Genomic DNA, 26831 nt, shown 5'->3' on the forward strand with positions numbered 1-26831 from the left:
CAATCGAATCCAGAAACATATCAGTACAATATAATGGATTGTGGAAATTTGTTCTCTTTAACTAGAAAGATGGTATAAAAAATAAATATTTTTTAGTTACTACTTATTAAATGAAGTTATAAGATTGAATTTAATTAAGTAATCCATGGATAAATAAAATACTTCTATCCAATTGTGAGAATTTAAAGATTAGAAAAATTGAATGACATTAATTATATTTTAAGTTACATTAGAATTAATTAGTGATAACCAACTAGAAAAATGCTCTAAATTTTTTTTTTTCCGGTTACTAATTCTTATTAAATAATGTTATAAGATTGAATTTAAAATCAAATAATGATTATTTAAATAGATATAAACAACCTTGGTCTAATGGAAATGTCACATAATATAACCTCCAAGTAAAAAAATTAAATTATTATTTTTAAATTCAATAAATGAATATAGCTTGTAGTGCATAACTCATACTCACCTTTCACTTTCTTCTTAGATATTCTTTAGGTTCATCCGTTAGTTGATACACTAATTCATGCAACTGCTTGGCTTCTTCATTTAGCACTTCTAGTTGTTCAATTTTATGATGACAATGTTCTTATAAGACACTATTTTATTGTGTGATATATTGATGCTCTACCTCCATGAGAGTTATCTCATCTTCTTTTTCTTTTAGAAAATTCTCAAATTTCTAATTTGCTTCTTGAGCTAGTCAGAGTTCCTCAAAGGTTTGATCTCTTCTTAGGATGATGTTTCCTTTCTCATCTTGTGTTTCAATTAGTCTTAGTGTTGCATGCTCTTGTTTTCTTTTCATTCCCTTGACTCTTTTGGTCAACTTTTCATTCTCATCCATGAGTTTTGAGATTGTCTCTTTTGATTCTTTAGAACCGCTTTCCTCTTTGAGCTCCTCTATCAACTCTTGGCTTTCTCCCAACTTCTTCATTAGCTTCATTCTTTTGGCTAAGGATTCTCTCAACTTGTCTTTTGGATCTTCAATATTATCAATCACTTTATAAAGTTTTTTCTTGTACTTCATGGCTTCCATTTGATCTTCCCTCAACAGTTCAAGCTTGTAGCTATTAGGGTATGCACTCTAATAATAATTGTTGTTCCTAGAACTGGTATTGGGGAGGGGAGGGGGGTGTTGAACCAATACTCTCAATTATACAAAATCTTTTGGTTAATGTAGCTATCTTAAATACAATTTTTGTCACTAACACCTTTACTATTAAATAAATGATATAAGATATACAGTAAAACCTTACAAGATTACACACAAATGCATACATCAATGGAACATATAGTTTTACATGGAAATCGCCAGAGTGAGGATGAAAACCATAGTGGGACTAATATACCCATTAGCCTTTCCTTGCAAGTAAAAGGGTGTCATGTTAAAGGTTTACATTTATTCATTTTGAGAACACATCCTATATAAACACATATAATATGTTAGGATTACAATAGCCTGTCAAGGCTACATTGCTAGAGGATTTTGATATCTTTTCGAGAGATACCTTGCTAGAGGATTTAAAAGACTTATTACAAGTTTTCCTTGTTAAAGACTTATAATCATTTTCAAGGTTAGAAAGAAAGAAAAATAATATATCTAATTTTTTAGCACACCTTGCCTGGTAGATCCTCTATGAAACAATCCTCCAAGATGTTTTGTTCTCCTTCATCTAATCTAGCTTGATGAACTTTATCTATTCACTTTCTCTTCCTCCTCCTCATGTTTTTGAACCAATCTATAGTTACTCTCTCTTTATAACTGTTTTGGTCTACCTTCACATCTATCTCTTCTCAACATACTCACTGTTAGGATTAACCACAAACATAAATAATAGTTACATGCAAATATAACCAATACCAAAAAATAATAAATCACACAAGAGAGAACACAAAACACAAAGATTTAATGTGGTTCACCCAATCCCCGAGCTATGTTTGTCAACAACAAGTCCATTATTATTATTATCCAATCATTATAATCCGTAATCCCTTGCAACTCAATACCATCACAAGAAGCTACGATCTCATCATACATTATGAAATCCCTAACCCTAAGCCATTTTATACAAGCTTTTGTTGCTTACAAAATTAGGGCTAAAATAATTCATCTAATGGAAAAATAATAGCTGATGCCTTCTACAATAGTAGGGACATTTTTGGTTTTAGGGGCACTACCCTTGAAGAAACCCATAGGGGTGTTTCCCCTCGATCTCACCTTGTACTGCAATTGAAAGTGCACATGGGGCGTTGCCCCAAGACCCCACAAGGGGCATTTCCCCCAAACCCCCTTAGAAATAATATTGGGGGAAACCATTCTCAATAAATCTCCAAGCTTGTTTAGGCTCCACATCACAATAGTTACAACAACAACAATTACAATGATCTCAACAAAAATGACAACTTCAAAATGAAGCCTAAATGAACTTAAATAACTCTCACTATTCACATATAAAAATCCAAAAATCTATCCTTCTCAAACTCCAAATTATAAGTTTGAATCACATAGTGAGCATAGCCACAAGACACTAGTGACTACCTATTTATAGATTCCTATGCTCGTAGGCATGCCTATTCATTTGCAAGTCTACTTCTATACTTGAGTCTTTGTGTGCTTCAGTAGAATTTTGCCACTTCTATCGATGTGCATGTCACATCACGTTATTTAAAAACCTTCTCTAGTTTTGTCACATCAATGGTGACTAGGCCTTGACCATTAGAGTTCCACGTCTTTATTTTTTCCTTTATTAAGACTAGTATTCTAGTCTACCAATAGTTGCAGTTGAAACACTTCAAATTTTATTATTAATTGGTTGCCAATAAATGACAACACTTCATCACTTACTTGATGCATGAGTTCTCCACTCATCATTTCCCCCAGTTAATCATGCCAATGTAGTTTAGTCCAACAATGTCATCTATTGTAAATGATCTATTTCCAATGAAAAGGATACATAATGGATGAATGTAAAGTCCCTCTACAAAAGGAGCCCAAGTAAAGGAGAAAATGCCCCATAGTGGGAATAAAAATGATAAACCCTTTTGATGAAATCTTATTGATTGCTCTTGCTATGATTGATCAAGAAAAATAGAACAAGCAATGTTATAAGATTACCCTTTCATGGAGGGGATTATGGAACTAATTAATTCCACTTCTTCTTCTCCTAGCTTGGAGGATGGGAAAATCCCCAAGTTTGAGGGACGCTTGAAGGAGACATATATGATAGTGTAGAAACCCATTTCATCAGCTGAGAACACTAATTGTTAGGCACTACCTATTGCCCAAGGGACATAGACTATGATAATCAAATATATCTCTATAGATAAGGTGTTTTTTACCCCTATTTATATGAGGATTCTTTCATCCTACAATGTTAATGTGGTTGAGAAAACCACCTTGCAAAGTGAAATAGTGGTAGAAGAAGTCACCATGTTTTTTTATTTTATCATGTAATAGTAAGGCTTCAATTGCTGATCTTCACACAAATGATGAGGAGGAATGGAAAGCTCAGAAGAAGAAGAAAAAGAGTAAGAAGATTGATGCAGGTCTTAATGTTAAAGTAGGAATACCTTATGAAATAGCTAGAAGGTAGAAGGTAGTAGCAAGGGAAATTGTTATACATTTGATTATCCTATTATTGTAGGCCTCGGTGAGTGCTCTCCCAAAGGCTTCTGCCATAATGATATAAAGAAATGGGGATAAGGGTTATCCCTATTTAATACTTCTTGAAGTTTCGAAGAAGCCCTCAAGGGTCCCATTAATAAGAACTAAATTTTTTGTTGTAGATATAAATTGATATATGAGGTTAATCCATTGATGGGAAAAACCAAAAGCTTCTAAGGTTTTGCATAGGAACCTCTAATCAACCATGTCATATTCTTTTTAGATATCTAATTTCATGAACATACTTGCCCCTTTGTTCTTGTAGGCTGAATGTATTGTTTCTTGGATAGTAAGTATTCCATCTAGAATTGATCTACTTAGAAAAAAACCAATTTTTTCTTTCGATATAATTTTAGGAAGAATAGGTTTAAGTCTATTTGATAGAATTTTAGATAAGATTTTGTAGATGGTATTATGTAAGGCTATAGGTCTAAAATACCCTAGATTTTCAAGATCCTCCTTCTTGGGGATCAAAGAGAGAAAGGTATAATTGATTTCAAATAACAATGAACCACTATTTCTTGATGCTTCAATTGCTTTCCAAAGATTTGTACCTATAATGTCCCAACATTTTTGATTAAAAAAGGTCTGGAATCCATCGAGACCTAGAGATTTGTCAAGGTTCATATTGAATAATACCAATCTAACTTCTTCCAAGTTGATAGGTTTATTTAGAGCTTTATTGTCTTCTGCTGAGATTATTTTAGGAATAACTTTCAACATTTTAGACTGAGCTACCCTATTCAAAAAGTCAAAATTATATAATGTATTCTAAAAATGATTCAGTAAAATCTCAGATATTTTAACTGGGTTTTCAGTAGTAGAGCCCATATGGTCTTTGATTTTAACTCTTTTGATTTTAGCTCTTTTTTGGAGGGTGGAGTTGTGGAAAAATTTCGTGTTTTGATCTCCCTCATCTAGTGATTTCTCTCTTGACTTTTGTCTCCAAAAGACTTCTTTAGCCAATATAATCTCTTGTTTAGCAACTCTTTTTCTAAAAGAAAGCTATCATTATTCATACCTTTCTTAAAAAATTCTAAATTAAGTTCCTTTAGTTTTTCCTTAATTTCTAATTTTTCTCTGAATATATAATTGAAGTGTTCCTTGTTCCATTTGAGAATGTTTTCTTTAAGAATTTTCATTTTGGAGACAAAAATGAACATTCTAAATCCTTTAAAATTGCCTTGATTCCACCACTTTTTAATGCATTCTAAAATATTTGAGTCTAAAAACCACATTTTTTCACACTTGAAAGGATTTCTTACTAGTTTACAAGGTTCAGAGAATTCAATTTTGACTAGGAGGTGATCCGATCAGCTATTGGAAGAATCGAAGATTAAATATTAATATTGATTTCACCCAGGTCTCCTTTAAGGAAAAACCTATCCAGTTTCTCAACTATAAAAGCAAAAACCTAACTTTTATTACTCCATGTGTAATTCCCATTGCTAAATGAGATGTTGATCAGGTTGTTAAGACCACACTAGTTTTCAAAATCTTTAGTTGCTTGAGGGGACTGTTGGATACCTCCAAATTTCTCATTTATGTTTAATACAGTGTTAAAGTCTCCACCTAATAGGATGAGCTCATTTTTATGATTATTGATGAATAAGCTAATTTCATTCCATAATAGTTTTTTATTTGAATTATGAATTGGCTCATATATGTTTATTAAAATAAACTAAAGATTGGTTTTAAAATTTTTGAATGTACTACTAATCCAATTGTTATTTGAATTTAAAATATCTAAGGATACTTTGCTGGGGTTCCATATGAGGCCTAAACCTTCTGATGCTCCTCTAGATTCTTGTAGATTAATATTCCAACTGCCTAATTTCTTACCTAGCCTGATCCCTTCTTCCTTATTTAACTTTGTTTCTTGTAATAGAATAATTTTAGATTCAAATAATTTTAAATTTTGTTTTAATATTCTTTTCTTGCTAGCAGCATTTAAGCCCCTAGCATTCCAAGTGATGATTTTCATGCTTCCTTGGGAAGGCTCTTCCCCTTCCCTGTTTCAAATAACTGACTAATCTTTTGCTTCTCTTTAGCCTACCCATCTACTTCTTTGAGTTCCTTAAGGTATTTTCTTCCTCTTTTAGATTTAACCTTGCCATACTTAGGAGAGTTTATTCCTTCCTAATTCATTTGGATACCCAACTATTCAATATTTTTCTACACAATTAAGGTAGTATCAAATTGGTTACCTTCTTTATCTTCTATGTTTTCACTTTCCAGTTCTTTTAATAATTGCTCTGCAATGCTTAGCTGATTTTTTATAGAGCTATCCTCTAGAGATGGTAGCTTCCTGAGATCATTCCCTTCAAGATCCTCAACTTGCTCTATCATTTTTAATTCTTCAATTAACTATATATTTTCCTTGATTTTATCATCACCTTCTATTTTTAACATATCTCTTTTTAAATCTTTGTAGGTATAGTTCTCTCCTCCTAGTTTAATACTTTCTGAATCAAATTCTCTTTCTGTGCTTCACTGCTCCTATCAATATTCTCAAAGCTAAATACTTGAATTAATTCCTTAGTTAAAGAATCTAGATAATCTACTTCAGACTTGTTAAGGTTTAGTATTTCCATGTCTTCAACCCATACCGGATCCCTATGCAGGAATCCTTGAAAGTCTTGTGTTAGTGATTTTCTTGTTCTACTCTGTCCACTGCTCTTGTCCTTATGATTGCTGCCAGAGAGAACTGAAGATTCACATTTAGATGGTGGATCTGCCAAAATTTGGAGAGCCTGCTGATTAAGTCTTTATTGATGATTCTTTTTTCTTTCTCTTTATCTCTTATCTGATATTGTGGAGATTCCAAATCATTTCCTATATTCTTGATCTTCCCATTTTCTAACTCTTCTCCTGCAAATAAAAGGTTATCTTCTTTTTCTTCTATGCTGCTAACCCCATTATCTAGTGGCTATTTGAAATGTTATTTCTCCAGTTTCTCTGATGACTCTTCCTCTTTAGTTGAAGTGTTTATTTTCTTGTTCTTCTTAACTTTTAAATCTTTTCATTGAGTTTCCTATTGATAGTACTAACACCTTTGAGGCTTTGATTTTTGTGGGAAGTCTGTAGTTTTGGGAAAGGACCAATTCCTTTACATTTCCTTGTGTCAGATCCATCACTAATTTCTTTGCTGTTGTCTAATACTACATGCTTTTCCTTTATTGTACATTGAATGCCTGTTATTTTATCTTCTTTCATAGACTCTAAAATTTTCTTTTGAATTTCATTAGGAGCTAAAGGAAAGCTATGTTTAACCTCTAATAGTGGGTTTACCTTTGAGTTCTTATCTGTTCAGACTATCTCCTTTTCATGAATTAGTTCTAATTTCTTTGTGGTATCCTAGTGCATTTGTAATAGATCCTTATGATCTAAGGAATCCTTTTGGTGATCTATTTGATTCCCTATGTTCATCATAGGGAAAGTGCTTTTAAGATCTGTAGTTAATTGTAAAGTTTTGAGTATAATTTCCTATCACTGTCTAATCTTAAAGTTTCTAAGATTTTGTCTTCGTAGTTGAGATAGTTTAGTCTATACATAGCTTTGTTAGTAATCACTTTAATCTATTTTGATTCTAGATTATTATCCTTGCATTTGATTAGTAGTTTGATATTATTACAGAAATGAAAGGAAGAATCGATGCCTATCAAATCACCCACGGATGACCCTATTTTATTAATAATATCTAGCTATAAAAGTTTTGGAAAAAGGGATTGGAGGGTAAACCATGTTGGAATCAAGAAATCTAACATCCCTTCCTTGCAATTTGGGGACCATTCAAAAAAATTCACAACATAGCCTTTAAAGAAACAATCAAAAACAAAAAGAAAATCTTTTTTAATGGATTCATTACTACAGTGAATATATACTGACCTATCTTAGTAGTGAGAGATACTTACCTGTTCCTTGTAGAATTCTTATAGCGAATTGGTAAGATTGAGAAATTCACACTTTGGACCATTCTACAATGCAAAAATGCCTACCTTTTGGCATTCTTGCCAGTGATCTTCACTTTCCTGGTTACTAATGATGAGGGTTTTAACATTTGAGTTGGAAAGGGATGAAGTAGGAGAAGATCTGGGTTGCTAGTTAATGAGGCCAGATGGATTGGCAACAAGGTTTCTACGATGTGGTGGAACATATGAATAGGGTGAGGCACTAGGAGATGAAAAGGAAGAGGGCTTAATCCTCCAAGATTGGACCTTATGAGGATTGTCAAAATAATTGTCAGCAAGAAACCCTGTCTGCTGAGAGAACAACTCATTCTTATTGCTTCCTGAGTATTTGGTGAGATTAAAAAACCTAATCTAATTATCCAAGCTTGGTATGGAAAATATGATGGGGTGAAAACTGAGTGCATCCGATGAAGCGAGGGGTCAAGATCAGAATAATAATTAAATTGGGGGATGCGATTTACCTCCCGACGAGCATGTTGTAGAGTTGTCTTGTTAGGCATCATTGTGACTTGCTTTCTACCATCCCTAGTTAGAAAAGATACAAAATTTCCTCCTCTTCTATCTAAAATATTCACTGGGATAGCTGAAAATTCATTTGGATTAGGCTTGAGTTATTTAGGTTTGCCTACTTCATTTTCATGTGTTTTTTCTCTTTTTTCCCACTAAGGACATCAAAAGGGTTTGAAGTTTTAACCACATACTTGGTTAGTGTATTAGATTTGTAAGTGAAGGAATTTCTATGGATTCACACTACATGTGTCCTGGGTGAAACATTTTTCTTAGGGTTTTCAGACTTCTTAGTTATCCACAGATTTTCGTCTGAATGATTTCCCTGTTTTGCATTCTTCAAATTTTTTGCTAGATTACAGACTGCTCTACTCATCATTTTCACTCAAGATTTTTCACTTGTTAATGTAAAATATTCAATAAGAGGCAAAAATCAAGATTAATTATTATTAAATGCAAGTAGTTTCGAACCCAATACCTTTTTGATAAGAGGCTCACAATTTACCATTGTGTTGTAGGCTCTTGCATTCCCAACATTACCCATCAACAGTATGTAGATGACACAATTTTTCCTAGTGAAAGTATAACTAAAGAGGTGCTAAACATCAAAACTATCATCCAACAATATATGGCAGCATTTGGTCAAAGAGTAAATGCAACTAAATCCATGATTTTTTTTATCGACACTAAATTGGAAATGGAAAAGCAAATATGTCATATCATGGGTTACAAAAAAGGGACATTTCCATGTAAATACCTTGGTATCAAATTAAAAAAGGTAGTAAATCCAATAAGGCATGGCAACATATTTTGGATAGATTGGAGGCTAGGATAGATGGTTGGAAAGATAAATGGCTCACAAAAGCTAGTAAAGTCATGAAGATAAAAGCAGTTTTGTCTGCTATTCCAACTTATCCACTTTCCTATCTTCCCCTATCCAAGCATATCAATAAGAAGCTTGAGACAAAACTCAAAACTTCCTTTGGAATGATTGTGAGGACTCTAAAAAATTGGCCCTCATAAGATGGGAGTACATTTGTAAACCTAAGGATTATGGAGGACTAGGTATAAAAAACTTGTATTGGCAAAACAAAGCATTAGGAGCCAAACTAATTTGGCACCTCTATTTATGTATAACAAGTACCCTACTGTTGCAGATCCTCTTTCCATTTTTAGGATGAAGTCTCTTCCCAATGGTTCTGAGAACTAGAATTTTATTGTTAGATGTCATCCTCTCGTAAGAAAATATCTTACTTGGGACATTGGTAAGGGTGATGAAGCCTTATTCTGGGAAGATTCATGGGATGGGCACCCCCCAATAGACAACATGGAGATTCCTATGGAACTCAAAGAGAAATTAGTCAAACTATGGGGCAATAAGGTTAGCAATTATAAAACAAAGATAACGTTGAATGGAAGCATCGGTTGGGTTTGGAAATTTTTGAATTATATAGAATTGGAACCAATAGCAAAAAGGTATATGAAAAGATAATCCAGTATAGGAAAATTAAGTAGTTAGAAAGGAACGATAAGCTCATTTGGGATGTGTCAAATAATGGCAAGTATAATATGAAAAATTGATACAAAGCTCTCATTTATTCTAAAAGATGCCTAAGGAAGTGGAAATTCCACTTAATCTTTGTTGGGATCCTTATTGTCTACCAAAGGCAGGCTTCTTTTTATGGCTGGCATTTTAAAATAGGATAATGACAGTCGATAGATTTCAAAAATTGGGATTTGAAGGTCTCTCTAGATGTGTGTTATGCAAACAAAACAATGAAGATTTTGATTACATCTTATATAGGTGTCTCCATGCTCAACACTATTGGGCTTGGCTTAGACATATGCTAGGTTGGAGCTCCCCCATGCCTAATTCATTAGCTGATCTTATCAAAAGTTGGCCCACTAGTATTTGTAAAGGTATCTATAGTAGAATTTGGAACATTAACCCATCTATTCTCATGTGGGAGATTTGGAAAGAAAGGAATAGAAGGATATTCCATGGCCAGGAAATTCAGCTAGAAGAGATTGTTAAAAAAATAGAAGCAAGTATAGTCAAGACTTTAACTCCCACCTTAGGAATTTCAAGAAAGAAGAAGGATCATTCTCAAGTTGGGACGGAAATATTAAAAAGAAATGGACTAACCTGATTAATCCCCCACTCACATATACTAAGAGGAATAAAGAAGCAAGGGAAAGGTGTAGATGGACTTTGCCTCTGAAGGGATGGGCTAAATTAAACTTTGACAGAGCAACAAGAGGTAATCTAGGCATAGCAGGTATCAATTGCATCATATTGATGAGTCGAGCAATTGGATTGCCAAAAGGGCTAAATCTATCAATCCTACTACTAAAATCTAGTAGAACTTGAAGCATTGGAGGAAGGAATTCAACTTTTCTTAAATTTAGGAATACCCAAAATCATCATCGAAGGAGACTCTCAGATCATATTAAATGCAATAAGGAAAAGAGCAACGCCTAATTGGGTACTAAACTCAAAGTTAGAAGAAGTCCTCAGTATCCTAGACTGACTAGAAGATATCTAGATTTGTCATATTTTTTGGGAAGGTAATCGGAAGGAAGACCAATTGGAAAATGAAGGGACTAATGGCGAAGATTCTTTGGTTATTAATGATTGTTAGTTAAATAGAGCCACTAGAATTTATAATACATAGTATTAATTTAACAAAGTTTCTAATATCAACCCTACATAGTTGTAGGTTATTACTAAGATTAGATTTTAATCCCTCCCTTAGGAAGTAGTGGTCTCTTAGACCTTAGTTTAGTAACATAGGTTTTGTCAGTATGCATGTTGATTATTAGTATGTTATATTTCCTAAGCTTTATTCTAGCACTTTTTGAATTCATATTATTATAGTCATTACTTATATTGTGAATTATGTTACAGACGGAATGCATATTTGTAATTCCAAATAGGCATAGACATAGTATAATAGTTCTAGGTCCCCCCACTTTAGTTTTCTCTAGTGTTGTGAGAGTATTAATGGAATATCTATAAGTTAGCCTTTATTCTATCCTTCATATTGCCATTAGTGGCTCTATTTCCATACTTCAAGTATGATCACCCTTGTCTTTCAATTATGGTTTCTCATGCCTTCATCATGAAAGTTGCAAGGTGATGACTCGCTAATGGCTTTAGATGATGTAGGCATTCATTTCAGCCCTTCTAGATCCTTCGTAGGTTAAGCCTTCCCCCTTTTATGAACAGTCTATGGTCCGTCATTGTCATATGGTGCCCTCCTTTTAGCAATGGATACCTTTATTTGTGTTTTTCATACTTCAAAAGTATGTACCATGACTTTTCATGGTAATGTGAAGCCAGAAAGGTAGAATCATGTTTTGAAGCCTATGGATGGCATGACAAGAATTGCAGTAATATGGGCCCTAGGTGAAGGATTTTTTGAATATGATTTTACATGGAGGAAAAACAATGATATTATAGGATCGTTTATTGGGTGTATGGCTAGAGCAAGAATAGACAAATGGGATATGGCGAGACTATGCCAGAACATATTTAAACTTGTTTGGTGTGGAAGCCTAGAAGAAGCCCTTAAGAGCTTAGATGACATGCTCACAATCCCCCTCCCTAAAATGTATATGGATTATCCTCCAGGAAGCTTTGACCTGGCTATAGTTCCAAGGAGACCTACTCTGGTAATCCATGATCTTGCTGCATTCAACTAGGCATGGCCAAAAATGGAATTGAGCATTCAATTCCTCCTCATATGGAAAGGGATAGTAGCGAACAATGGAAAGGAATGCCTCAAAAGTTATCTCAATTTGTTCAATTCCTACATTCATAAAAGGGTGAAATTGGGAAATTTGGATGCCCTGGATTTTAGTACTCCCAACATTGAGAAGTCAAGTAAGGAAAATAATTCCTTCATATTCCCTCCCCATTTCTAGTCTAATAAACCTAATGATGTTATCGAGGTTATAATGGTCGTTTGGAAAAAGTAGTAGGAGATAGGCTCTCAATTTTTGTTTTCCTATAGTAAGGTTGAAGTTTTCCCCTATTCTGCCCATGGCTTGGTGTCTTGGCTCAAGCTCCTCCTAGCTCTTTCTTTGTTTGTTAGGTACTGGTTGCTACGCTAGGTAGTTGGCCTTCTATATTATTAGTAAGGAATGTATATTACATATATTACAAGGGTGTTTTGTGTAGTATTTAGATCAAGTTGGATGAAAATAATCCTTATATGGCAGTAATTTCAATGGCTGGTTAATAGGCCAGTTTTTAATGTAAATCAACTCTGTGATCTTCTTTGTTGAATCTATGTAATCATATGTTACCAAAATATATAAAGTTTATCTTAGCATTTAGTCTGATTCACTCTCCATTGTGTTTTGTATGGTACCTCTGTATTTGTTCCAATTTCAATGAAATAAACATCTACACATGGACTCCTTTTCATATTTTCACAGTTTCTTAGTAGGTCATTCCAACTGGCTCCAAATAGATACAAGTGTAAGTCCATTAATAATAAAAGTCCAAAGGCATTAACTACTATGGGTATCGATTAATATAAGATCCTCATCATATTTAAAATTCAATGGTAAGTTGACTATGCTTATAGCTCTGCTCTAATTTTAAATAACCTACATGTACTCCCTGAAGGGAGGATTTATTTGAAGCTTCTTCAGTATAATAGAAAGGTATCAGGTATTCATCACAGAGAAACATGCAAAGATAGTCATAATTAGATCAAATTTTCATCTAAAAGCATATTTTTGATATTACTTAACCCTTGCATTCAAATAGATTATTATAATGAATCCTATTTTGATAAATTATAATGTGTTTTGGTAGGTTCATGTGGTTGTAATTCCCTTAGGAGTGAATATATCTAATGGTTTAAGTTTATCAAGTTTCGCCTTTCACTTGGTGTCTTTTAGTATGCCATCCTATTTGGATAGCAATAACATTTGTACTTCATACTTGTAGGATCTCACGTTAGCATATGGTCTAACTATTTATTCTAACTTTTGTTTTAAGTTGTTTAAATGAGCAACAAGTTACTAAAGGGAAAGAACCTCTAAAAATAGACAAGGAAAGGACATATTAAAAGTGTTAAAGTGTTGGACATACTAATCATTTCTGATACTGGTTTTGAAAACTATGATTGAAGTTACAAAGCTAAAACTCAAAAGAGTTTTTTATACTACCTTTTGTAATTAGTAGGAAAGACCTATGATAGATAACTGGGGTATGCCCCTTTTATTGTTGTAATAAAATAGGACTATGGTCCTGGGCTAGACTGGAGATTTTCTTCTCCATTCTTTCCTACCAGTGCCTATTTGAACAAAGTAACTTTGCTGTACAATTTTTTAAATTTAATATAATCAAAGGCTTTGGCCATTTACTAATAATAAAAAAAAAATAGTAAGGGAAATTGTCCATGCTAGGAACTTAATCCTAGAACTTAATAAGAAAGGTAAGAAATGATGTTTCTCTCTTGGAACATCAAGAGACTAAATAGTTCACAAAACTAGTATGTTATTAGGCAATATATCTTTAATTAGAAGATATGTTATTCATTGCTAAAAGAGGTTAAAATGACTTACAATCTTTTCTCTAAAATGGTGGGAGGATTCAACCTGTGCTTATTTCTATTACTCTGAGGTGGTGGGGGCTAAAGGAGATATATTCTACCTTGTGGAATCCACCTAAGGTGGAAAGGGGATCCCATAGTTTGTGGAAGTTGTCAGTCCAACTTCATAAAGCCAAGATCACCTGCATGCAAAAATAACCTATCATTCGGAAGAATGGAATAACAAAGAAAGGGTTTTGGATCTGAAAATATGAAAGATTATATTATTAGATCAAAAAGACCCTTTCTTTGTTATTCCATTCTTCCTGGTGATAGGTTATCTTTGCATGCAAGTGATCTTGGCTTCATGAAGTTGGATTGACAAATTCTACATGGTATTAGAGCATTCACCTACTACATAAAGTGTTATCTTAAGAGAGAACTAAAGGTAACATAAAAATCAAGTCAAAATGAATTAATATTTAAGTTATTACTTTATTCTAACATTTTTTTTCCAAATCATTTTATCGATCACATTTAAGTTAAAGGAGCTCCAATGACATTTCTTTAATATTTATGCTCCTAATCACTAGTCAAGTAGGATGTTGTTTTGGGTTCAAAGATTACAAATAAAATCATGGAAGATCCGAATACAAAATACATACTTCTTGGGGACTTCAATTTCCCTCTTTTACCCTTCAAAAAATTGGGATATCTAATGCAATACAGTGACAATGTGGGACATCTCTCTGACTTTTTTAGTATTACGAGCCTTTATGATTTGGAGCTATGAGGTAGTCTTTCACCCAATTTAATAATAGGAAAGGAGAGTACCTTCCAGGTTAGATTGGATCAATTCCTTATCTCCTATTCATGGGTTTTGGGTCTCAACTCTACTCATTCTATCTTTCCTAGAACTATTTCTGACCATCACTGACCATTGTTAAAATGGATAGATAATCCTAGGCCACGGCATACTCCTTTTAGATATGAGATATTCATGGGATTCTCACCTCAATTTCAAAGAACTTATTGGAAGGTGGTGGTGTACCACAGTTAAAGGAAGAGAGGTTTAATTAATAACCAAAAGGGGAATTTAAAAATTAAATAAAATAGGTATTGTGTAATTATTTAAGTTAATAGAGGAAGAAAGATTTATTTAATAACCAGACTGTCGGTTGTCATTTGATTTATTAATTGGACTAAATAGTCAATTGATTAGATTAATTAACTAGACGATGACATAAATTATACTTAATTAATAATGCCACAGAAGAAAACTAAATAATATTACTTAATTATGTAAATAGATTTTAGCATTTATATTAGGAAGCACATGCAATTTAGGAAGCTACAAAGATGACTTAGGAGATGGACTTGTGACATGGAATATAGTAACATGATGTGAAGACCTACATTTTTTTTGAATTGGGTTAAATCTTGGTATGGGGTTTCTATCAGAAGAACAATTTAAGATGCTATATGTAGAGGCAACATGAGAGGTAGTGAACATGTAATGTGATGACTAGAAAAACATAAAAAGGGTCCAACCAATATTAAAATGTATATGAAATAAAAAAGGAGAGAGCTAAAGACAAATATAAACTAAATGATATTATACCTCACTTTATATTATGTTGTACCATTGTTTGAGCTTAAATATAATGAATACACACCCAAAACCTTAAGAAGCTTTTAATGGAATCCAAATAATCCTCTCGATGTTCTCTTTTCACGCATTGTGTTAATTGTAGTATGCATGTTACACCTCAATTTGACAACATGAATTTGTAATAAGTTTGATGACAATATGGTCTAGAGAGTATTTGATTTATAAATATTGAGGACAAATTATAGATGACGAAGATCTTATTTCAAGATCAATCATAGAGATTCATTAGAGCTAGTTAGGGTGCACAAAATATTGCTATGTCTATTTGATTCACGTTCTTAAGGAGGAGACATTTCAAGGAAAAATGAAAGGTCAAAATTTAACTTAACTAAATTCAAGGATCAAAGATTTATGGATAAGAGACACCGGTGATAAATGTTCTCTCATACCTAAAAAAGAAAAGAAAAATGGATGTTAAGAGAGACCTATGATAAATGTTCTCTCTCATACCTAAAAAAGAAAAGAAAAATGGAAGTTAAGAGAGACCTATGATAAATGTTCTCTCATAACTAAAAAGAAAAGAAAAATGGAAGTTAAGAAGAGTCACGTTATTAAAAAGAAAAGAAAAATGGATGTTAAGAGAGACCTATGATAAATGTTCTCTCATATATAAAAAAGAAAAGGAAAATGGAAGTTAAGAGAGACCTATAATAAATGTTCTCTCATACCTAAAAAAGAAAAGAAAAATGGAAGTTAAGAAGAGTCATGTGATTCCTCACGTGTGAGTGATGACATGAATATAAGAGAAGACAAGACTATTAATAAATGTGTGAGAGATCACGTGGAGATAAAAACTTTATATGTATATGTATAAAAATCACATACATAAATCAAATACTTCTATTCAATTGTGAGAATTTAAAGATAAGTAAAATTGAATGACATTAATTATATTTTAAGTTACATTAGAATTAATTAGTTAAAACCAACTAGAAAAACACTATTAAAAATAAATATTTTTTAGCTACTAATTCTTATTGAATAAAGTTATAAGATTGAATTTAATTAAATAATCCACACACACATAAAGACAAATGAAATTGAATGACACTAATTTTAATTTAAGTTACATTAGAATTAATTAGTTATAACCAACTAAAATAATGCTATAAAAAATAAATATTTTTAGTTACTAATTCTTATTAAATAAAGTTCTAATATTGAATTTAAATTAAATAATCATTATTTAAACAAATATAAACCACCCTAATCTAATGGCAATGGCACATAATACAACCTCCAAGTAAAATAATTGAATTATTTTTTTGAAATTCAATAAATGAATATAGTTGGCAGTGCATAACTCAAAATGCTCCCATCCATCAAAGGGAGACAATGTAAGAGTTAACGAAGAACAATTAACATTGCCACATCAATTTATTACACTAAAAAATTAAGTTATAATAATTGCAGAAGAGAAGGAAGCCATAGTTTACTTCTCGTTTCCCTTCCAATTTGGTTTTTGCCCATCTCTCACATTCATACTCAAAACACCCATTTTGTTCCATTGTCCTTTGTTTTGACAATCTTTTAAGCAAATGAGAAAATGTTAATAGAGCTTTGGTAGCTTGTGAGCATAAAAGATGGGCAGCTATTTTTAGTTGCAGCTGATAACAGAGACTTGGGCCTGGCGAGATGGTTGGTTGTACACAAAATGGATATATTTTCGAGGCCCTAATGTTGCCCTCCATGGTGGCAATGTGTAAAGATCTGCTTTTCCTACTATTTTGGAAAGCCCCCAAAGAGGCCCTCCAAGCTTTTTAATGGACAAAACCACTTGGGTGATATCCTTCTTTGAAGAATTGAAAATTGTTCCTCTAATATGGTAATGAATCGTCCCATTGTAAGTCCATGAAGAACGTATTGATCTCACTACCTGAATTGCCTTGCAAGTGTCCTCCCCACCTGATCACATCAAACATGATTAAGAAGAAAAAATAATTTCAGCATATGTCAAAAGCCAAACAGATAAATTTTTGAACAACACATTTTAAATTTTGATTTGTTTAAGTGGTTCATTGAGATTCAGCATAGTCTATTAAAAGTTATTTAAGCTATTTCTTTGAAATCACATAAAGCTTTTCAGGAAGACCTACTTATTTGTGTGATTTGAGATGAACCACCAAAACAAATTAGTTCTCAGATATATCAAAAGTTAAGAGAAATTAAATAAGAATTCTTTAAGTTTTGACTTGCTTACATAGCTGATCTAAAAGAGCACTATAGTTTTGCTTCTTTGTAATCACATAAAGCTTTTCAGGAACACCTACTTATTTGTGTGATTTGAAATGGACTACCGAAACGAATTAGTTCTAAGATATATCAAAAGTTAAGAGAAATTAAATAAGAATTCTTTAAGTTTTGACTTTCTTACATAGTTGATCTAAAAGAGCACTACAGTTTTGAGTTGTTAACGTGGCTGATCTAGAATCACACTAAAGTTCTGACTTGTTTACATAGCTGATCTAAAATCACAATAGTTTTTTAGTAAGGTTACCAATAGTTGTTTAATTTGTTCATCTAAAATCAGCATTAGTTTCTCTAATAGAACTTGCCTGTCCAAATGAACCACCTAAACCAATCAAAACTAAGAATGTATTTTGTAAGTCAAAATGAAGCAAATTAATGTATTGCTTCACAATTAATTATAAAGTAATGTATATACCTGATTGCCAAGGCTTTGGAGAAGGAGGAGGCTGGACTTCTGTCAAACAATAAATACATATCATAAGTCAATGAGAAAGCTTAAAGAGAACATTCTAAATTTTGATTTGTTTAGGTAGCACATATGAAATCATACTACTACATTTAGTAGTGCCCAACAATGCTTGCCTTGGTGGCTCATCTCAAATTCTTCTAATTTTTTTTTCAATAGGAGGTACATATTAGTGGTAATTAGATGAGCCACATAAACAAATTTGATCCAAGACAAATCAAAGTCAATGTTTAAGTTTAAACAACACATTTTCAAGCTTGACTTGTTTAGGTGGTTTATCTAAAATACCACCACCATGATTTGGTAAGATGACTTAGTTGAAATCACATTAATTCCTCCAATAAAACCTATCTATTTGAAATGAATCATCTAAATTGACACAATTTTTTCTCATAAGATCCACTAATACTTGTTTAGATAGCTCATTTGAATTCATGTTAATTTCTGTGATAAAGCCTATCAATTATAATGAACTACCTAAACAAATCAAAATCAAAATTATATTTTTTAGATCAAAATAATTCTTTTAATTTATAAATAATTGAACAAAAATGTATACCTGGTGGTGGTGGAGGGTTTGGAGGAGGAGGGTTTGCAATTGGAGGAGCCTGGACTTCTGTCAAGCACATAAATACATTGTCACATCAATCATATTGGAAAAAATAAATTATTTTTAACACACATTATAAGTCAATGAGAAAGCTTAAAGAGAACATTCTAAATTTGGGTTTGCTTAGGTGGTACATATGAAATCAAACTACTCCTTTAAGTAGTGCCTACCAATACTTGCATAGGTGGCTTATCTCAAATCCTTCAATTTTTTCCACTAGGAGCTACATATTAGCGGAAATTAGATGAGCCACCTAAACAAATTTTCTCTAAGACACATCAAAAGTCAATAGACAAGTTTAAACAACATGCTTTAAACTTGACTTGTTTAGGTGCCTTATCTAAAATGACACCACCAATATTTGCTTAGACCTATTGAAAATGAATCGTCTAAGTTGACACTTTTTTTCCTATAAGTTCCACTAATACTTGTTTAGATAACTTGTTTGAGTTCATGTTAGTTTCTGTAATAGAACCTAGTGATTCTAATGAACTATCTAAACAAATCAAAATTTCAATTATATTTTTCAGATCAAAATGAAAATTTTAATTTATAATTAATTGAAGAAAAATGTATACCTGGTGGTGGTGGGCTTGGAGGAGGAGGGCTTGGAACAGGAGGAGGCTGGACTTCTGTCGAACACATAAACGTATATCACTTGTGAAGGATTTAAAAAATGGAAAAATTGTGTATTTTAGCATGTAAATTGTTATAATCTATTGGAAAGTTGTGTATTTGAGTATATAAATTGTTATAATCTATTGTCATTAGTACCTTGAGGATAGAGCAATTTTGCAAAGAGACCAAGAAGAGGGGCATTGTTATAAGTAGTTGGTTCTGACTGTTGGTAGTTATCTCTATTATCTTCAAAGTTATCATTTCGATCAGGGCCTCCAACTAAAGCACCCACTAGAACATTTGGGTTTGGTTGGAGGCTATGGTACCATTCAGAATAGCCCTCCATACATTCAATGAATGATGGGTCATTTTTGTAAGAAACCATGGATGCTCCACGGTGGTGAACATGGAGTGGATACTTTGTCCCATATCCTACAATATAGCTCATTCCCATTGGATTGTTCCCTAGGATATAATCTGCCTGATCATCACAACCACACACAAAAGAAGAAAATGTTGAGAAAGAGATTACGGAAAAATAGTATTTATAATTTTATCATTGTACCAAGATTCTCATTCAAATAACATTAATCCAAATGTACCACCTGAGACTTTGAAAATGCAAGCATCTCAGAGGGATCCACTTGCTCAGATAGACAAGAAAGCTTCTGTTGAGCAATGGTATAATACTCAGAAGTGACTGCCAATAAAAAGGCTGCATTGGAAACATGTTGCATGTTGTCCCATTCCCTTAAATATATCATACCTCCTGCAATAAACAAAATACCCATTAAATTACATTTCCTTGTACTATGTGCTTTGACAAAATGAGTGTTAAAATAACATATACATCATACCTCCTGCAATAAAAAAGAAGAAAAAGCTATTGAAGTATATTTTCTTTTAAGGTATGTATTGAGAAAAAGAGTATTATTTTCTTTTAAGGTATGTATTGAGCAAAAGAGTATTAAAAAATATAGAACCTCGGCTAGCTATTTGGTATGTTTAAATAGTATATATTAATTTTTAGATGGCTTAATTGAAATTATATCAATTGTTTCAATAGAATTCATCTATTTATGCGATTTTACTTAAACAACAAAAAACATAAAGTGTGATTTATAAGTTTCAATTTGTTTTGGAAATATATTCTAATACCTGGTGTTTGATAGACATTATATCCATTATTCTTTTGTATTGTTGAGCAGAGGTAGAATTGAGCCTGCTCTTGGTATTGTTCTAATGTTGAAGTATATTGACTACCTTTACCTTCCAGCAATATCTACAATTAGCCAAAAATGTAAGTGAGTTTGGTGACCCTCAAAATCTTACAAAATAAACTTCTAATATCAAAACTCCAACATAAAACAAGAATCAAAAGTAAAAATCCATGAAGAAACATTAGATAGTTGAGGACTAGACAATGGTCAAGTCATGATATTCATAAGTTCAATTCTCCTTGATTTGCTCTAACATACACGGAGGTCAGCTCATACAAAACAGAAGTTTATACTGGCATATTTGAAGGACAATTCATATAGATAGAAGTTTAATTTGGAATAGATGGATGACAACTCATATAGAGAAAAAATATGATAGCTAATTAGGCTTAATCATTTAGTATGATCAAATAAATAGTAATCATTTGCCAATTTCCCAAACCTTAGATTAGGAAGGAGTCAACCTTTTACCATTGAATGAAGACCCTTTCTGTCCTCCCCCTCATAAATCTTCTTATCAGAAATTCTCACATGGTTTTTTATCACAGAAGACAGCGAAGTACATTGCACAAATTAATTTCTTTTATGCTCTTTTTTAAAGATTTGTAACGTACTTAACTACTTCTCATAGATCTTGAGATTCCCGACCCATGGATTAGAAGATTGGTGACATAGCTTAACCCCCTCCTATGAATAGAGTTAAATTGACATTGAAATTTTCAATTTTTTAAAATCACGAATGATAACACTTTTCACCATAATGTGAATCAAAATATCTCTTCTCCTCCCTATCCTTGATATAAACATAATGTGGGTATCTTTAATTTATTTTTACATAAACACAAGACAGCTTGTATAAACAGAAATCATAATGACGTGTTAAGACTTGTTTCAAGAATCCTTATCCCACATGACATTGATAAATTATCATATAAAAGTTGAAAAATTTATAACTTTTTTTTTCTCAATATGAAAATCTCATGTTAACTAATAGGTTCATATTGTCATTATAGCGGTATACCTTAGTTGCAAGGATCTGCACGCCTGCATATTTCACATCCCACGTAAATTCCTGCACTTTCCATCCAATGCCTCCTAGAGATTCAGCATTGTTTACCACATATTGCAAATAAGAATCCTCACTAGTAGCCTGATACAGCCATACAGCAGCCCAGAGCAATTCATCCTGAACATTACACCACCATTTTGTTACTAAAGCTTATTCTCTGCAATCAATTCTTATCTAAGATTTTCAGAGTAATGATAAATTGTTGATTGTAATTGCTTTTGAATTTGGTGGGTTTTGTATCAAGATTATTCTTTTATTCTGATGATAGACCTCATGAAATATGATGCAAAAACTATCACACAATCAAATCTAAAAACAATTATGATCAATTTCACATACTACTAAACAAATTCAACAATTCAAAAAACATACTCCATATCCACTTGCAGATTGATAGAACTTAATTATGATCAATTTCACATACTACTAAACAAATTCAACAATTCAAAAAACATACTCCATATCCACTTGCAGATTGATAGAACTTTTTAACATTGGAGATGCTGCTGTCATATTTGCGGCGGTACTGGTCTGCAAATTGGAAAAGCTTTGGAGATACAACACAGGTTCAGAAATTAGTTTTTATATTCAAAATATTAGATTGATAGAATAATAATAATCATTAAATATGATCTGAAACATTGATATAAGAGATCCTAAATGATTAATAATAAACAAAATCTAATTTTGCTAACAGAAAAATTATAATGAGATCACCTGTATTGAATGTTGTAATAAGGTCTGTGAATACTGTGGTTGGGCATCTTTAAAAACCATTGAAGCAGCAGCCATTGCAGCAGCAGTTTCAGCAGCAAGGTCAGAACCAGGATTAGAGGAGTCAATCCTGTATGCATCCCTTGGTGTTGTCATGTCCTCTGCTCTCTGCCAGCATGCATGATCTCTCTCTCCATCTCCCACCTGAACTCTTCAACCATTGCTCAGTACACTAACCATGTTAAATCATACAATCTAACTTGTGAATTCACAGTGATAAGTAGCAATAATAATCTATTTGAGAGTTCACAGTAAAGATTTCTTAGGACATGGTGATCCTAGTTTACAGTAAATGCATCTTTAATCAAAATTGAAAAAATAAAAAATACAAAAGATTTTGTTAAAATATTAATATTTGTTCTTTATGATCTGTATGTTTATGTTCTGTCAAAACAGTTAAACAAATTGACCAAAAAAGTGTGTTTTGGGAGATCTAATTTTTTTCTTTTTAATACTTTTGATACATTCTGTATGGAGCATAGTCAACGCCCTTTTAGAAATATCTCAATGACAACTTCCTTCTAGTATCTATTTCCCAAGACAATATAAGTGAAAAAGGTAGTCTAAGAATTTGAAGAGGAAGATCACAGTTGATCATGCAACTTCAAAACAGCTATGCTGAAATGTGGTCTTAAATATCATTTCTTGGCTTTTAGTGGTCAGTGAACGGGTTCAGTTGTTTGTTTGACATGTGGGGGGAGCCATTTTCTCTCGTTATTGCGATTTGTGTTGATTTGGCTTGGCTACTTTTCTTTGCAGCAGGCGAGTAGTGGCAACATCTCTCCTGATTGTCATGTGTTCATTGTTGTTTCTCCGTAGGGTAAGACACAATGTAAATGAAGTATGCATAGAAATTATTTTTAATTAATGTGAAGTTTCAAATTTTCTTATAAATTAAATGATACATGCATAGAAATTAGAAATCAGTATTAGTCTGAAATGGAAGTATTACAGATTACATAAAAATCTAAAATTGTACCTGACCCCACAATACATTGGGCTCTGGATGAGCTTTGATGAAATAATCAGTTGCCCACTTAATTGCATCAAGAGCATTATTCATCTGCCCTGCAGCAGCAATCTGCTTCTCAAACTCAATAAAACTCCAACTAAGAATTGTCACAGTGAATGCCATGGGCAGTCCAAATTTCACATGATCTCCAGCATCATAATACCCACCCACCAAGTCAACCTGCAATTCAAACAAACAAAAAACATTCAGTATATTCTGAAAGAGATTATAATTCATTCGTTGTCAGTTAATCTGATATTTTATCGGTTGATCAAAAAGCTTTTGTAATATCTTAAATCAATAGAAAAAATTATCTTTATAAACATGTTCAAGCTGATCATTTGATAAAAAAGATTGTGTAATCTTTGAATCAATAGAAGTTTTTTTTTAATCTTGTCCACACTAATCATTCCACAAAAAATATGCAACAGCTTAGAACAATGGTAAAATTGCCAGTTTTTCATTTAAGAGGTCTTGAATTTGAATAAATGAAAAAAATATCTTAAGATTTCTTTTACTGTTCATTTGATTAAAAAGCTTTTGTAATTTGTTAAATCAATACCAAAATTTATCTTTGTGAACTCCTTCACATTGCATTAGCAACATACATTTGTGATATTAATGAAAAATTTATTTTTACATTTTCTTCAACTACAACATAAACATAAATTGTGACACTATCATCTGAAAGATAGGTTAAGTCTATGGAACCTAACACATAATAATAATTAATCTTAACAAATAATAATAATAAATAATCTAAGCTTCGACCCATTGCATGACATAAGTATGTACCCCTTGTATGGATCCATCTTGGAGACCAGAATTGCCTCTCCATGTGACCCTCTGATTAGGAGGCAGATTACCAGACCTTTGGGCCTCTAAAAACAACAAACTTTTGGCCAATGCATCACTATAATCAGCCTCAAATCCTCTAACACCGACTCCATTGATACAAAACAATAGAGCAATGGCAAACGCAGTTAACAAATTTTTTCTGATCTCCATTAAAGATGAGCACATTCCAAGCCTAAGTCCTGAATAGCTGCCGACTAGGAATATGTGTATAGCTCAGTGTATATATATCAATCTACAAAATCATTTCTCCCTTCGTATTGACTTATTCTCTTCCTATCTAAATATGGGGCTTCTTGTACACACTTCATTAGTTATAGGAGTGAGAAGTGATTGTTATAACTATAAAATCAGGCGAGGCACTTCTCTTGGGTCTATTTTAATCTTGTATTTATTCTCCTTGCTATTCTGTTGTAGAGATTGAGAGCTCTATCTATTTTTATGTTGAAGGGCAAATCATAATCAATTAAGTGCCACACCATTGTAACTACTCACCTTTCACCAAATATGAAGTGGAAGATTTGCATATCATTCACCATTTCGAGTCCGCTTATACCTCTAATTTCTGCAAGTTTGTTTAGCTGATCTACTCTTTGGCAACCTCTTGACTTTCCTGATGCTGAGGTTGTTTCTCTTAATTGTTGTGATAGCGAGTTCTACATTAAAGGGTTTAATGTGAATACCACGCTCCATTACTCTACTGAGCTTCCTTCGAGGAACGGAGTTCTTAATTATCACAGGTTCGATGTTCTGTTTATCTGGCACACTTACACAGAGCAAACATTTTGCAAATGGGGAGCTTAAGTCTAAGGCAGGGGTCTTATGGAGGCAGTAGAGGAAGATTTTGTAAAGACTAGAGGTGTAAGGTGTTAACGTATAATCATTAGTTAGGGCTTAAAAGTTAGGTTAGATATTTTAGTTGTAGTAGTTATTTTATAGCAGTTATGAAACTGTTATATGACTACCTTATTTATGCAATGAATCTTGCAATATTGTAAAGTTTTGATTATTTTCTATTATATCAGATCAGAGCAGGAAATATTGATTTAACAGAGAGAGGGGATGAAATGTGATTAAAGATGACTCTCTGACTGTACAACCAAAACATCCAAGTGAAGGATCTGAGGATGGTATCTTGATTTGGTTTTATTTTTGTATTTGAAAATTAGAAAAGTAAGAAATGAAGTTTTGTTTCCATGCTGTTATGCTTTTGGCCCTGAGTTTTGGTTATTGAATGAAGATATCCTATCTGTCACACTTTGGTTTGATGTAAGTGAGTTGGATTTAATCATATATGGTATTGAGTTTACATGTGGAAACAAATAAAGAAACAATTAAGTGTAAATTTAAAGTGCAACAATAATCGTATTCATAAAACAAACCAATTATTGTTTTGATTTATTGAGTGATTCATGGTTGAGTATAAATAGACAAAATTCATGAAAGATATCGGTTGGGTAAAGCATAGTGCAAATTTAAACGGTCATATGGCATCTATTAAATGGATGGCTGCAATATATAAGTAAACGGAAATGTCCAATGGGATTCAAAGTGGAATAATTTGGTTGGTAATATTATTGTGGGTAAATCAAATTTTAATGTGTGTTTGAGCAAAGCAAGGAATTAGTTTTCATAGTGTAGATTTGGGTCTACAAAATCTTTGAAAGGTTATGGAATCAATCCATTATTCTCACCATTTTCAGATTTATCCATAGTTTAAAATGATTTGGGTATGGAACATTTTGAAATAGAAAATTTGGTTTTTATGAGAAGATTTTGAATGGTTCAAGAATATGGTCTAGAATGTTAGTATCAAAGGAGTTTCCTATGGGGAGAAGATTAAGTAATCAGTCAAATGAGTTTCATATGGGAAAATATGTGAATGTGTTTCTATTCTATCAATTTGATGATAGTAAATGACATTTGATACGAAAGTTTTAGAAATACTCTCTAATGCTCTACATCAATTTTTTATTATCAAAGTTTAATTTATCATAGTCTCTGTATTCGGAAGGTTGAAATTGGTTATACAAACAAAGTATATTTTATAGAAGTACTATTGTAGAAAGTTTGAAAACTAACAGATTGTCTTCAAGGTATCTAGTGCTTAATTTACAATATTACAAGGTAGAAAAGGCAGTAGCAACAAGGATTGAGAAGTATCAATAAAAATAAATAAATAAAAATTCAAACAAAACGAAGATAAATATGTGGTATTTTATCCAATAGTTTATCACATGAATTCATTTCCTTTCATCTGTCAAGGGGATGATATTCTTATATGTCTAATTGAAGTTCAAATGAATGCAATTTTAGATTCAATTCAAGTGAGTTCTAGGTTCAAGTTCAAATGAATGCAATTTCAGATTCAAGTTCAAGTGAGTTCCAGGTTCAAGTTCAAGTGAATGCAATCTCAGATTCAAGTTCAAGTTCAAATGACGGACAAATACACAACACCCAATGTGTTATTTTATTGCACCTAATGTGTGCTATTATCAAAATTTCATATGGAGAAAACAATTCATAACACCTAATGTGTGTTATTTCATAGCACCTAATGTGTGCTCTTATCAAACTGTTACAAACAAACA

At 32.4% G+C, this 26831-nt stretch overlaps 1 protein-coding gene across 1 annotated transcript in view; it reads right to left on the reverse strand.

Moving 5' to 3' along the window:
• The window catches only part of LOC149572816 (endoglucanase 11-like), a 78273-nt gene extending 53880 nt beyond the window's left edge, over nt 1-24393 (reverse strand). The window contains exons 1-9 of the mRNA XM_089815888.1: nt 24181-24393; nt 23353-23565; nt 22317-22517; nt 22057-22146; nt 21552-21716; nt 20469-20592; nt 19916-20079; nt 19479-19791; nt 16803-16978 (exon numbers count right to left, since the gene is read on the reverse strand). Coding sequence (XP_089672014.1) covers nt 16803-16978; nt 19479-19791; nt 19916-20079; nt 20469-20592; nt 21552-21716; nt 22057-22146; nt 22317-22517; nt 23353-23565; nt 24181-24393 — 1659 coding nt within the window. The remainder of the gene's footprint in view (nt 1-16802; nt 16979-19478; nt 19792-19915; nt 20080-20468; nt 20593-21551; nt 21717-22056; nt 22147-22316; nt 22518-23352; nt 23566-24180) is intronic.
• Between the last annotated feature and the right edge of the window lie 2438 nt (nt 24394-26831).

This window comes from Cupressus sempervirens, chromosome 2 (genome assembly GCF_028749045.1).
Source record: "Cupressus sempervirens isolate cs-2001-9-10 chromosome 2, ASM2874904v1, whole genome shotgun sequence".
In the NCBI taxonomy this organism is placed as follows: domain Eukaryota; kingdom Viridiplantae; phylum Streptophyta; class Pinopsida; order Cupressales; family Cupressaceae; genus Cupressus; species Cupressus sempervirens.